We start from the raw sequence: 13,134 nt of genomic DNA on the forward strand, positions 1-13,134 counted from the left end.
AGAGCCTCAAGCTGTCCCCCTGGGTAGAGTGCCATGGCATCACAGCTCACAGCAACCTCCAACTCCTGGGCTCAAGTGAGTCTCCTGCCTCCGCCTTCCATGTAGCTGGGACCACAGGTGCCCACCACAACGCCTGGCTAGGTCGCAGCCATCATTGTTGTTTGGCAGGCCCAGGCTGGATTTGAACCCGCCACCTTAGGTGTATGTGGCTGGTGCCTTAGCCACTTGAGCCACAAGTGCCAACCTTATCCTCCCTCTTTATGGCCACAGCCACAGAGCACACATGCCCTGAACTGACACAAAATCTTTTACTTTACAATCTCTGGAAATTAAGAATCAATATTAAATTTTTTTTCTTAATTCATGAAGAAAAAAAGGTATAACTTCATCTGCCAAATTTGAAAGTCTACCGCTTGGAAAGTATCAGCTGGGCATCTTAATTTAGGATAATGAGAGGGAACAAATTATAGAGTAGGGGAAACAGGAAACATTTTACATGAATTAAGAAATATAGTATTGTTTAGTGCTAAGGAGGATGTTGAACTCTAACCTTAATGAAGTAATTTATTCCAGCAACTACTTGAGTTCTATACAGTACGGCTTCAAATTCTGCATAAGTCTCATTTGTTCTTTTTTCAAGCTGTGGTTTAATCTTAAAAAGAGAAAAGAGAAAATGAATTATTACTAGACTTCATTCATGTGATTACAAATCTGGGAACCTCGTGCTCCTAAAAGTCCTTAAAGATGATATTGAAATCTGTTGAGTATTTCAACAGAAAACACCTATCTTTAATAAAATTACGTGGGTTAAAATGTCAAATTTTTTTGCTTTAGGCAGTATTTACACTAACTCAGTATGGTTAAGGAATATGGTAACATTTTGACTTGTAAATCTCTAATAGTTATCTATGTCTTTTTTTTTGAGACAGAGTCTCATTATGTCACCCTCAGTAGAGTGCTGTGGCATCAGCAACCTCAAACTCTTGGGCTTCCAGGGGTCCTCAAACTTTTTAAACAGGGGCAGTTCACTGTCCCTCAGACCGTTGGAGAGCTGGACTGCGGGTCCCGGGATGAGTAGGCTGATAAGCAGAACAGGCAGCAGCGGCAAAAACACTGGGCGGGCCAGATAAATGTCTTAGGCGGGCTGCATGTGGCCTGCAGACTGTAGTTTGAGGACACTTGCTTGCCTCAGCCTCCCAAGTAGCTGGGACTACAGGCACCCGCCATGATGCCGGGCTATTTTGTTGTTGTTGTAGTTGTCATTGTTGTTCAGCTGGCCCTGGCCGGGTTCGAACCTGCCAGCCTCAATGTATGTGGCTGGCGCACATAGAAGCCGAGCCTAGTTATCTATATCTTTGATAAAAAACAGGAGAGCATAATAACTACTTGATAAAAAATTATTTTGAAATAATTTCAGACTTACAAGTTGCAAAAATAGTTTACTAAATTCCCTCATTCAGTCTCCCCTGATGTTGCTATCTTACGTGGTATAATATTATTAAGTGGTCAATTGACCTTTTTAGAATTTTGCCAATCATTCCCAAAATGTGTCCATTCTGTCTGCTCCAGGATGTCATCCAGGATCCTACATCGCACTTATTTGCCATCTCTCCATAGTCTCCTCCAACCTGGCTTTATTTTAGGTCTATCTTTAGGTATATCTTTAGGTCTATCATGACCTTGTGAATGTGAAGAATACTGACCTGGTAACTTGTAGGGTGTTCTTCAACTTGGGATTGTCTGATGTTTTTTTATGTTAATGTGACTCATGGATATTTCTTTTATTCTATGGATTATAATTCATTACTACTTATGTTGTTGCTCAGATTGTTCTAGATTTGGCCCTTGGGAGCTTCTTGATTGGTGCCTGTGTCCTTTCAACATGCCTCCTTCATTTTATGAGCAATTCCTTACCTTCTGGCACTATAAGATATGCCAGGCCTATCTTGAATTTCCCCGCCTCCCCACTGGAATCAACCAGTTCTTCAAGAAAAAATGGCCCTGGCTCCTTTTATTAGAGAATGGTATTTAAGATCCAAGATTTGGGCACTGTGTATTCTCGTTGTTACTAGATATCATTGCTTCTGGGCCCACTCAGTACAAAGAACTACAAAATATACATATATATACTCACACACACATGCACATATTTTTCTTGATCTGTATGTGTATGAATATATATCTGCATTGTATACATAACACACTAAGTTTATACATTATGTATATGTGTGTGTGTATAATCTAACCTAACAGTGTAGGATCCATTTAGCTTTGCCCCTTTCCTTGTCTGTAACTCCTTTCTCAAGCACTAAGAAGCCTGGTTCTTACTATATTCAATGTATTTACTTATTTGTTCAATTCTAGCATATACATAAATCAGTTTCAGAATTGCTAAGCTATACCCCTGTGCAAAGTAAATTTACTAACTAGAGTACAGTATTTATGTACAGTTGTATAATGAGCCTGTGATTGCATTGGGCACACATGGGTAATCCAAGATAACCTCCTCATCTGTAGATTCTTAACTTAATCACACCTGCAAAGTCCCTTTTGCCATGTAAAGTAACATAATTCCAGAGATTAGGATGTGGACATCCTTGGAGGGTCATCATTCTGCTACCACAGGGGGGTAATAAGCTTAGATGCTAGCTTTAACCAAGAATGAGAGGGAGCCAGAGAGTCCCAAATTCAATGTGTAAACTTTTACTGAATCCACCAGTTTCAGGTTTGGTCCTTCATCCCTACCCTCAGCTGGGCCTGAGATGCTAGAGTCTCCTATGATTCCTCTGACTCAATGTCTGCTAATAGTAAAGCTTCGGTCTTCAGCCAGGGTAACAGTTTGTCTTCCAGGGTGGAGGAGAGAGAGGGGGAAGGTCCTGTTGTTCCTCAGGAAGATCTCCCTGTCAAACCTCTTGGATTTGGCTCTATGCCTCCCTCTTGTTTCTGTGAAGTTCTGCAGCATGAATCTGCCTACTTTTGGCTTAGAATTTCCCCACTGTGGACCTAGATTCTGTTTTGACTTCTCAGTCCTTTTCCATTGTTCATCTGTTTTCCATCTTCCAAGATAATGTTGATATCTCTGTGGTGGTGTTTGCCTATCTCCTGTCTTTTATATGTAGGTTTGTGCCCCCCTCCTTCAGTCCTTTCCTATTCCTTGGACAGAAAAGGAAATAACTGCGTGCTGCAAATTCTGTGTCGTGCACCTTGTTACTGGGGAGTTGCCTCTTGTGCCCTCCATGAAAGCTTCAGTTAGGCCTCCAGTGCACCTCAGTTCTCCTGAGGCCACCTGATCCTTCCTATCTGTGAGCAAGTATTTTTTTTTTCCTCCTCCTTTTTTTTTTCATAGTGTCTCAAAGCTGTTGCTCTGGGTAGAGTGCTGTGGTGTCATAGCTCATGGCAACCTCAAACTGTTGGGCTTAAGTGATTCTCTTGCCTCAGCCTCCCAAGTAGCTGGGACTACAGGCGCCTGAGTGAGCTGGCATTTTCAATTATTTTTTATTGGCTCTCTAGTTTGGGAACCCTAGTTTGGGTACCAGGTTTTCAAAGACGTAGGAATTTGCAAATTATGAGTTCTCAGATAATTTTGAGAGGCCACTCTGTGGATCACCTGCAGAATACACAGGGAAAATATGATTGCTGTGTTGAGTTGGAAAATGAAGTTTCAAAGTAGAGAAAGAGAAGGCAAATAGCGAGAAAAAAACAGAACTAGGAAAAGATAGGGCACAGGAGAGAGTAGAAGTGGGCAGGGTGCAGAGAGAAGATAAGGAGGGGCTTAACTCTCTTAGGCTCCCCTGTCCTAGGCCTTTTGCACTTCCAAAGGAGGGGTTGCCGACATTGACTACTAGTCAAGTTGGGAACTGAACTGAAAAGGGTTAATCTCTACACTAACCCCAAGAGTATTCATGTAAATCTTATTTTATACATGAGTAGGGTGACCAGATTTTAACATCGGTAAGGCGGGACAACATGGCGGGGGTGGGGAGGGTGGGGATGGGCGGAACAGGGCAGGGCCTGACAACAACGCAAACTTTGATAAGCAGTTCTCGATCATCACTTCTCAGCAATTATGTGTTATTATTACAGTTTAACATTATAAAATTAACAAAAATAATATAAAAGTCATATTCTGGAGAAATAGCCACATGGCAGCCAAAAACCGTATATTCCCTTCTTGTTCTCCTGCCCATTTGTGCATTCTTTCCAAAAATCGGGACCTTTTTAAAAGGCCGCGGGAGGCGAGACAAAATGTTGAAAAGCAGGACTGTCCTATCAAAAGCGGGACGTCTGGTCATCCTATACATGAGGGACCTGAGGCTGTGAGTATAGCTTGCCTGCTGTAATGCCAATGTTCTAATTCAGCCAGACTGGAGAGAAACTCAGAATGGAGGGCAGAAGCAACCTGCTTTATTCAGCTCAGGGGCAGCTGGTGAGCTGAGTTACATGGGAGGTCTGCACTAATCTAGCTCCTGGAGGCCGGGGACCTGGGTTACACAGAAAGTCCACATTTTGTGATCCACAGTCTGTGTAAAGGGAAGGTCCTGTTCACCTTTATAGGGAACAAAAATGGCAATGTGCCAAGCTGCAGCTACAGAAGCGTGACATCACTATATACAGTTACGGCTGTGTAGGAACACAGGCACCTTCTATCTCGTCCTACACTTCCGACAGGGTTATGGGAGAGAAGCCCAGACAGCTTTATTATGACTCATGCCCAAGGCTGTGGGGGAGAAAGCTCAAACACTTTGTCTGTCCCTACACTGCTTAAAGGTGGAAAAAAAAAATTTTTTTTTTTTTTTGCAGTTTTTGGCCAGGGCCGGGTTTGAACCCGCCACCTCTGGTATATGGGGCTGGTGCCCTACTCCTTTGAGCCACAGGTGCTGCCCTCGGTGAAAAATTATTAATTATAGTTATTTTGATGTTCTTTTCTGGTAACATAAGAATCTGATCTGTATTCCTTCTACTTTTTAGTCTTTTGGTCATGTTTTCTTTTTTAGCCTGCATCATAAGCTTTTATTTCTATCTGTCCTAGAAATAGATCCAAATCTGTAAACTTTCCATTGTTTCTGTGCAGTCCACAAATCCAAAATTGTCCATAAGAAAGTTGGTTTGAACTGTCTGTTTTCTTTCCTGAAGTACCCGATACCTGTCGGATTGTCTACCTTGATTTCTGGCTCATTGTGTTTATAACCTGCAGCCTCCCCTTCCCGTTCCAGGAAAACAGATTTGTGTGGTTTAATGTTGGATACTTTGGACCTGGGTGGTAAGATCTGAGCTGGGGAGCAGGGGCAGAGTAGGGGAGCTGGTCAGCGAAGGTAGCTTGGTACTCAAAGACTCCCCCCCTCCCAGATGGGCACCAGGGGGATGAAGGCCCGCTGGGAGAAGAAACAGAGGGTGGTTATTGATTCAGGTCCCGGCTAGGGGAGGAGGCCAACAGGGAGGAGCACCTGGTAAATACCTTTACCCCAGAGTTGTTCAAGCTTTTCTGATTACTAGGAGCACAAATCTTGGTGAGTTGTTCTCTGAGATTTACAGATTTGAGCCACGAAGCACCCAATACCTAAGTGTTTCCCCCTAATCTGTAATCGTTCTACAGAGATAGTTGGGCTATACGTAATTTAGGAGACGCTGGATAGCAAGATAATAGTGGCAATGTGGATAGATTATATTTGGGGACATATTACAGGACAAGGAAGGATAGTTTGGGTAGTAGCATGAAAGGACAATAGGGCTGGTAAGGTGTGACTTGTGGACATTTATTGTCAATGTTTTGGAGAGGAGGTATGGGCCAAAGCAGCCAGGATGTAGAAATGAAAAGAAGTCACCTGGCTAAGAGAGGATGGGCGGGCTGAGGACACGAGTGCAGAGCCCAAGACTGGAGGGAGGATGGAGGGCCAGTGGGGGATAGACGCACTGGGGCATTTCTCACGAGATGCCAATCCTCTAAGGGCAGGAGCTGAGACACCTGCTGCAGGGACCATGGGGATGGGAGAGATTGAGCAACTGAGGTGAGACTCACCTCTGTGGGGTTTCTAGAGAAGGGCTAGCAAACAGTATGCCTGAAACAATGTCCTGGCAGCCAGGGCCCTGTTTTGGTTGTTTGGCATGAATTCCTAGGTTTGAAATGGGTGAGGTTTCTGTGGTTCTGCGCCTCCCTTGAGGAAAGTTCTTTGATCCTGGAGAGGAGGCCACAAAGGAAGTGGTACAGTGGGAGTGGCCTCTGAGGACTGGCATGCCAGGAGCTCCCAGGGTCATGGAAATCAAGGGTGGAGGAGTATAGGAAACCACCCTAGCATGGGGTCCAGGCTGCATGAGTGACCGAGTCAGTCCTGGGCATGTTCTGATGAAGGTGGGAGGGCAGGAACCTGGAGGACTCGGTATGGCTGAATGGCAGGTTCTTTGGGTGTGGGGCAGCAGGGGAGTGACTGAGGAGGAGGCTGTGGTCAGAGAGGGTTACGTGAATTTGCCAATGCCAGTGAGTGAGAGCTGTGATGTGGGAGTGCCATGCCAAACTCCAAGGTGTACTCAGGATGCCACTGAGGTATTAGTGTGGTGTCTTGGCTGACAGAAATTGTGTTGTGTGTGTTTGCCAGGATGGTATTTAGTAATTAGGTTTATGACTAAGGGGTGTGTATGTGTGTGCGCACATTGTATGTGTAATTAATTATAGCCCTTATTTCTAAAAATAATTGAAATAACATTTCTTTCCTTCATATAAACAACTCAAAATTCTCATCTAATGTTTATTTACATAGGACATAAGATAATGGATCAGTCATAATCTGGAGGCCTTTGGTGTTGGGGCCGTCCATTTATTTTGTTCTTCCTCACCCCTATTATAGTTTTCATGGTGGGGCTGTGTTTCTTCCTGTGTCTCCCTTACTGCCAACCTATTTTGTAAATTTCCCTGAGGGAAGGAACCATTTTATGTCCCCCTCCACCCACAGCAATCCACACAGTACTGTGTACATGATCAATGTTGTCCATCCCAAGAACTTGTCTCCCAAAATAGAAAATACAGATGTAACAATGACCCTCAACAAGGAAGAGGGGGTTACTTCTAAGTGTGCCTTGGGCCCAAGCACCTTTAATATCTGATACCACAATGACCCATTCAGTCTCTTATCTTCAGAATGGGAAAACTTTTTCCTCTGCCTTTAAAAATGTTCAATTTTCCTCAATCCCTAAACCCTTGCCTTTCTTTTCTTTCTGACTTGATCCAATATTTCTCTTTATTTTGATGCCAGATTCCTTGGATACCTGTTATAATTTTTCTTTGATCCTGTTCCCACCTCCAACCCCCAGTTAGATTCTTCCTTCAGCTGGCATTCTGCTAAGAAGCTCTTGGATAAGGACAGAGAAAGCTGATTAACTTTACCACTTTAAGAATATTGTATTTTTCATTAACAAAAAGACATATATTCAAAAATCAAAGGAATAAAACTACAAAGTAAATGATAGGTAGTGGAGATCTTCCCTGAACCTTCCAAATCATACTAGGTATATGGTTCCCAGCATCGGCCCATTTGCCCAGCCCAGCATGGACTAACTCCATAATCTTGAAGGAGCCAGTTCAAATTCCTCACCTATAAGGAATACCTGCCTCTTAGGGTTGTTTGTAGGATAAATGATGTAATTAATGGAAAGTGTTCCCTAAATGATAAAGAGTCTCTTGACTGTTCCTCTACCTTCCCAACTGACTGGGAATCGTCCCCTAAGGCTCTCTCCTACAGGGAGGGCAGATAAGTTCTAATGAGGAAGGAGTTCAACACCTGAGCAGCTGAACCACGCACAGTAATTATTCACCTGAAAGTAAGGAGGTTTGACAAGCACTTTCTAATGTCTTTTGGTCTAAAACCTATGACTATGAAAAATAGTTAATTGGATATTGTTTTACATTATGTTCCGGCTCTCTTGACATCCCCTACACCGTAACTCCTTGAGGGCAGGGGTTGTGTCTCACAGACCTTATGTAGCTTCTGTAATATTTAACACAATGCTAGACACGTAAAAGATATTCAAGAAATGCACCTACTGCAGAAATGATTCTTTGGTATCCGTTTCCCATACTGATTTAAATGTGAGGCAGGTGCTTGCACAGGGAAGCCATGTTCCCCAGATCTCTCCCCTCCCTGTCATTCTCTCACCTCACAGAGCTTCTCTAGGTCTGCCACTGTGTGTCAAAAATCCGAGGGGAGGCTCACTTCTTAGGTAGGTGACGCTTATCCTCTTTGAATTTTGATTTCAACACCTGACAAATTGCTGTAATGCTTCCCCTGCCTGCCTCAGAGGTTCTGAAGATTAAATGAGAGGTTGAATTGGAGGGTAGGCTTTTAAAACTGCAGAATACCTTTCTGGGGTGGGGTAGCTGTCGCTAAAACTATCTCTTATTCTATTTCTCTGGCAAAGTTGGGGCCTCACGTAAGCAGCCAGAAACAAACTTTCAAATTTAAGATGTGGCTTACAGATAGGTGTTGTTAACAAGGCAAGGCTTCTTGTTTAAAAAAATTATTATTCTTGCTAACTAGATAAAAGGCTTTTAAAAAATCATTAAACTTTTCTGTATCCTCTTGATTCCAGCACTCTACTGTACGCTATGCCCCATAGCTCTGGTCCCCTCAAGGGTCAGGAATGATTTCAGGTCAAAATTTGAAGTAAATAATTGTGATGCCTACGCTGCATATTTCTTTTTTCATTTTCAAGTCATTTTAATGAATATCATCTTATGTAGTCTTTATAGCTCTTAGACTGGCAGGGCAAGAGGTGTTTTACAAATGAAATCAAGAAGTTCTATTTTGGGACCCTGATTTTTAGAGCCCTACCTCCATAGGCTTTGTAGGATGCCATATATCCCTGGTTGTGTAAACAAGTGAGGCCTTACACAACAGTGGCATTCCTGTGAGCTGGCTAGAAACTGTGAACTAAAAATCTTAGTCCCCCCTAAGAGTGAATGGCCCCCCTCTTGGGCAAGAGGACCCCAGAAATATCCAAAAGCTGAGTTGCTGGCTATGAGAAGGGAGGTCAGACATGCCTTATCATGTCCCCTCCCTTCTTGGAGATGTCCTTTGTAACCTATTAACCCCTAAACCTAAGTAAAACAAAGTTTAAATCACACCTATCGGTCATGAATTTACTTACCAGATCACTTGAGTTTGGTTATATGTCTGGTGGCTTGTCTCTGATTAACTAACTTCCTTATTTTAATTTAAAACTTTCCAAGACATTAGACTTCATTTACAATCATAAATCAAACAATCTTAAAAACCACTTCTATCCTGTAATCTGCTTCATGATGTTTTGGCTTTCTGGGCCAGACCAATATGACTTCCACGTATTGATTTATGATTGTAATTCCTGTCTCCCTGAAATGTATATGGCCAAACTATAACACAACCATGGTGAGACCACTTGCTCAAGGCTTCCTGGGCATGGCTACACATATTCAGTTCAGAATAAATCTCTTTATGTTACAGAGTGTGGGTTCTTTTCCACTGACAAAATGCAGAATCTCAGGCACACCCTAGACCTCCTGGATCAGAATCTGCAGTTTATCAAGACCCGTAGGTGATTCATGTGCACATTCAAGTTTGAGAACACCGATTTGATTAGGGGTTTCAAATAAAGGTATTAATGACTTAACATTATCTTCTCTAAGAAAAAAAAGTAAGGTATGTTTTGTTTTTCTAAGTAAAGTGCAATGACTCCACAGCTCACAGCAACCTCAAATTCTCGGGCTCAAGTGATCCTGTTGCTTCAGCCTCCCCAGTAGCTGGAAGTATAAGCACCTACCAACATGCCTGGCTAGTTTTCTATTTGTAGAGATGGATTCTCACTTCACTCAAACTCCTGAGCTCAGGCAATCTACCCGCCTAGGCCTCCCAGAGTGCTAGGATTGTAGGTGTGAGCCGCTGCGCCTGGCTAAGATGTTTATTTGTAAATATCTCTTGAATTAGAAATATTTAGTCCCAAAGGGTGAGTAGTAGAATTCGAGACCTGGCTTCTTAGAGAGTTTCCTGAATGAATATAGAGGATCCTATCTCTTTTTTTTTTTTTTTTTTCTTTTTGAGACAGAGCCTCAAGCTATCCCCCTGGGTAGAGTGCGATGGCATCACGCTCACAGCAACCTCCAACTCCTGGGCTCAAGCGAGTCTCCTGCCTCTGCCTCCCAAGTAGCTGGGACCACAGGCGCCCGCCACAACGCCCGGCTATTTTTTTTTGGTTGCAGCCGTCATTGTTGTTTGGCGGGTCAGGGCTGGGGATTTGAACCCGCCACCTTAGGTGTACGTGGATGGCGCCTTAGCCCCTTGAGCTATAGGCGCTGAGCCAGAAGATCCTATCTCTTAAATCACTTAAATGGCTGATATTGCTTGGCAAATAGTGTCACAGAATGACATTTCAGCGATAAAAAAGAAGGAATGACACAATAAAGCAACAAATTACAAACCTAAAATAGTAATATGTTTTGCCTTTTCATAAAATATGCAAATAAATTTTTATTATATAGGTGATAGCTAATCGAACAGTACTTAGAAATGCATCAACTTGCTGAAAACATTGACTTCTAGTTTTCCCTGGGTTAAATAATTTGGCTCCCGATAACATCTTAGAATCATAAACTATCCACTTCTCTTTCCTAGTAGTTTAATCACTCTCTAACTACTAAGACTAAATCACAGTCTATTTAGACAAATGTATAGAAAGTTTGTTAAGTGCCTTTACTATGCTGTTCTTCACTCAATTTATTTGTTAAAACTCTCTGCAAATGCATTCCAAGTCTACTTCATCAGGTTGTTAACAACCTTAGGCTTTAATTACATGTTGGCTTCACTTAGGAAAGTTTCATTATAGACTAAATTAGTAGTCCTAGAATCATACTTTGTAAGAGCTTTAGAAATGATCCAATATAAACTTTGTTTATGCAAATGGAGAAAATGAAGCTCAGAGAAGGGATGTGATTGGCTCAAGGTCACCCTTACAGTGTTGGGGCTATTCGAGGTTTTATCTGAAAAGCTCAGTGTTCCATTTTAGTTGTAAAGAAGTCTGAACAAAACCAGCCACTCACCAATGTTTTGGCTTTCATGTTCGCCCCCCCACAGAGTTCAGCCTATGAACTAAGATTTTTGGATCAAACTCTTCCCTGAATCAACCCACCTTGTTAGCAATCTCCTGGATTTCTGCAGTGGCAGGTTTAGCTTCAGTTAAACCTCCAGGCATCATTTTGGCTGGTTATTTCTTTGCTGGGCGGGATGCTGGAAGAGAAGTGATCAAGTACGTGTGGAGTCAAGTTTTTGAAGAGCTCCGCCTACAGAAGGTTAGGTACGTGTGGAGTCGAGTTTTTAAAGAGCTCCGCCTATAGAATGTTTTATTTTCTACAAAGAGCAAAGAGGCAGGAGGAGAATGAATATGCCTCAAGGCAAGCCTTGCTTCCTCAACAGAATATGCTAAGTGGAATCTGGAAGAAAGAGGAGTTGGGGAAGGTAAAATAGGTGTGTACGGGAGTCATGCTGTAACAAGCATCCGACATCCCTGCCTGCTCTTTGACAATGGTTCCCTCCTCTTACATCATCTGAAGTATGAAATCTGAAGCCACAACCAGAATTGCTAAATGTTTTAAAACTTCTAACACAAAATTTTATTTTCAAAGGAATACCTATAAATAATGTCAAGGCTGATCATTTAGAATTTATTTGATCTTAAAAAGAAAGTAAAAGGATCTATCTGGAGGACATTGGCTATATATGTGTACTTTTATTTATATTTCTAGAAATGTTTAAAATTAAGAAAAACACAAAGAATAAAATAACAAACATCTATATTTCTATTGGTCAGAATTAAAACATTTAACATTTTGTCACATTTGTTTTCTTTCTTTCTTTCTTTTTTTTTTTTTTTTTTTGCAAGGGCTAGGTTTGAATCCTCCACCTCTGACATATAGTGGCAGCGCCCTACTCCTTTGAGCCACAGGCGCCGCCCCCCTTTTTTTGTTTGTTTTTTGAGAGGGGATCTCACTCTGTCACCACCTAGGCTGGAGTGCAGTGGCAGGGTTACAGCTCACTGCAGCTTCAAACTTTTGGGTTCAAGGGACCTTCCCACCTTAGCCTGGGACTACAGGCATGCCCACTGAGCCCAGATAATTTTTCTTCTTCTCTTTTTTTAAGGCAAGAGATAAACACATTTTATTGAGAAAGAGAAAGGTTTATAGAGTGAGAGCAAGATACGTTCACCGTAGACAGCAAACTGGGCCCCATTGTGGCAACAAAGAAAAGGCAAAGAGGCCTTCTTATTTATTTTTTTTGTAGAGAGAGGTCTCCCTATGTTGTCCAGGCTGGTCTCTAATTCCTGGCTTCAAGCCAGCTTCCTGTTTTACCCTCCCCAAATGCTGGAATTACAGGTGTGAGCCGCTGTGTCTGGCCTTTTTATTTTTTTGTAGTTGGTTTTAAGAAATAAAATATGTATTACAGGTATGGAGGAAACTCCCCATCCCACCCCAACCTTGCTCTCACAGAAGTAAATTACATTGTGAGTTTGGTATCCTTCTAGCCCACTTTTATACTTTTACTTAGTGTGTTTTTTTTTTTTTTTTTGAGACAGAGACTCAAGCTGTCACCCTGGGTAGAGTGCCATGGCATCACAGCTCACAACAACGTCCAACTCCTGGGCTCAAGCGAGTCTCCTGCCTCAGCCTCCCAAATAGCTGGGACCACAGGTGCCCGCTACAACGCCCGGCTATTTTTTGGTTGCAGCCATCATTGTTGTTTGGCAGGCCTGGGCTGGATTCGAACCCACGACCTTAGGTGTATGTGGCTGGTGCCTTAGCCACTTGAGCCACAGGCGCCGAGCCTACTTAGTGTGTTCTTAACATTTTTCCTCAAATTGTATGTTAAGCATACATTTTATGTTATGTTCTTTTTCTGCTCCATGTGCTTTTGAGTCCTGATACACAGATGGGAACTTAATCCAGTTCATTTCCTTTAACTGCTCTGAGCCGTTCTGTGCTAGATCCATCTCTGTGTTACTCTAGCTAACTGCCACATGGTTTGTGCTACTCCGTACTTTACACACTCATTCCCCAACTTATGAAGATTTTGGTTGTTTCTATTGCTTCCTCCTTATAAACAATGGTATATTTTTTGCACC

The 13,134-nt window shown here is 42.4% G+C and overlaps 1 protein-coding gene across 1 annotated transcript in view; it reads right to left on the bottom strand.

Moving 5' to 3' along the window:
* CSTA (cystatin A) overlaps positions 1-11,229 on the bottom strand; it is a 14,332-nt gene extending 3,103 nt beyond the window's left edge. The window contains exons 1-2 of the mRNA XM_003795079.3: positions 11,149-11,229; positions 551-652 (exon numbers count right to left, since the gene is read on the bottom strand). Of these exons, the coding sequence (XP_003795127.1) occupies positions 551-652; positions 11,149-11,214 (168 nt within the window). The 5' untranslated portion in view covers positions 11,215-11,229. The remainder of the gene's footprint in view (positions 1-550; positions 653-11,148) is intronic.
* Positions 11,230-13,134: the final 1,905 nt, after the last annotated feature.

Source organism: Otolemur garnettii, unplaced genomic scaffold, assembly GCF_000181295.1.
Source record: "Otolemur garnettii isolate 467f Iridium unplaced genomic scaffold, OtoGar3 scaffold00089, whole genome shotgun sequence".
Lineage (NCBI taxonomy): Eukaryota > Metazoa > Chordata > Mammalia > Primates > Galagidae > Otolemur > Otolemur garnettii.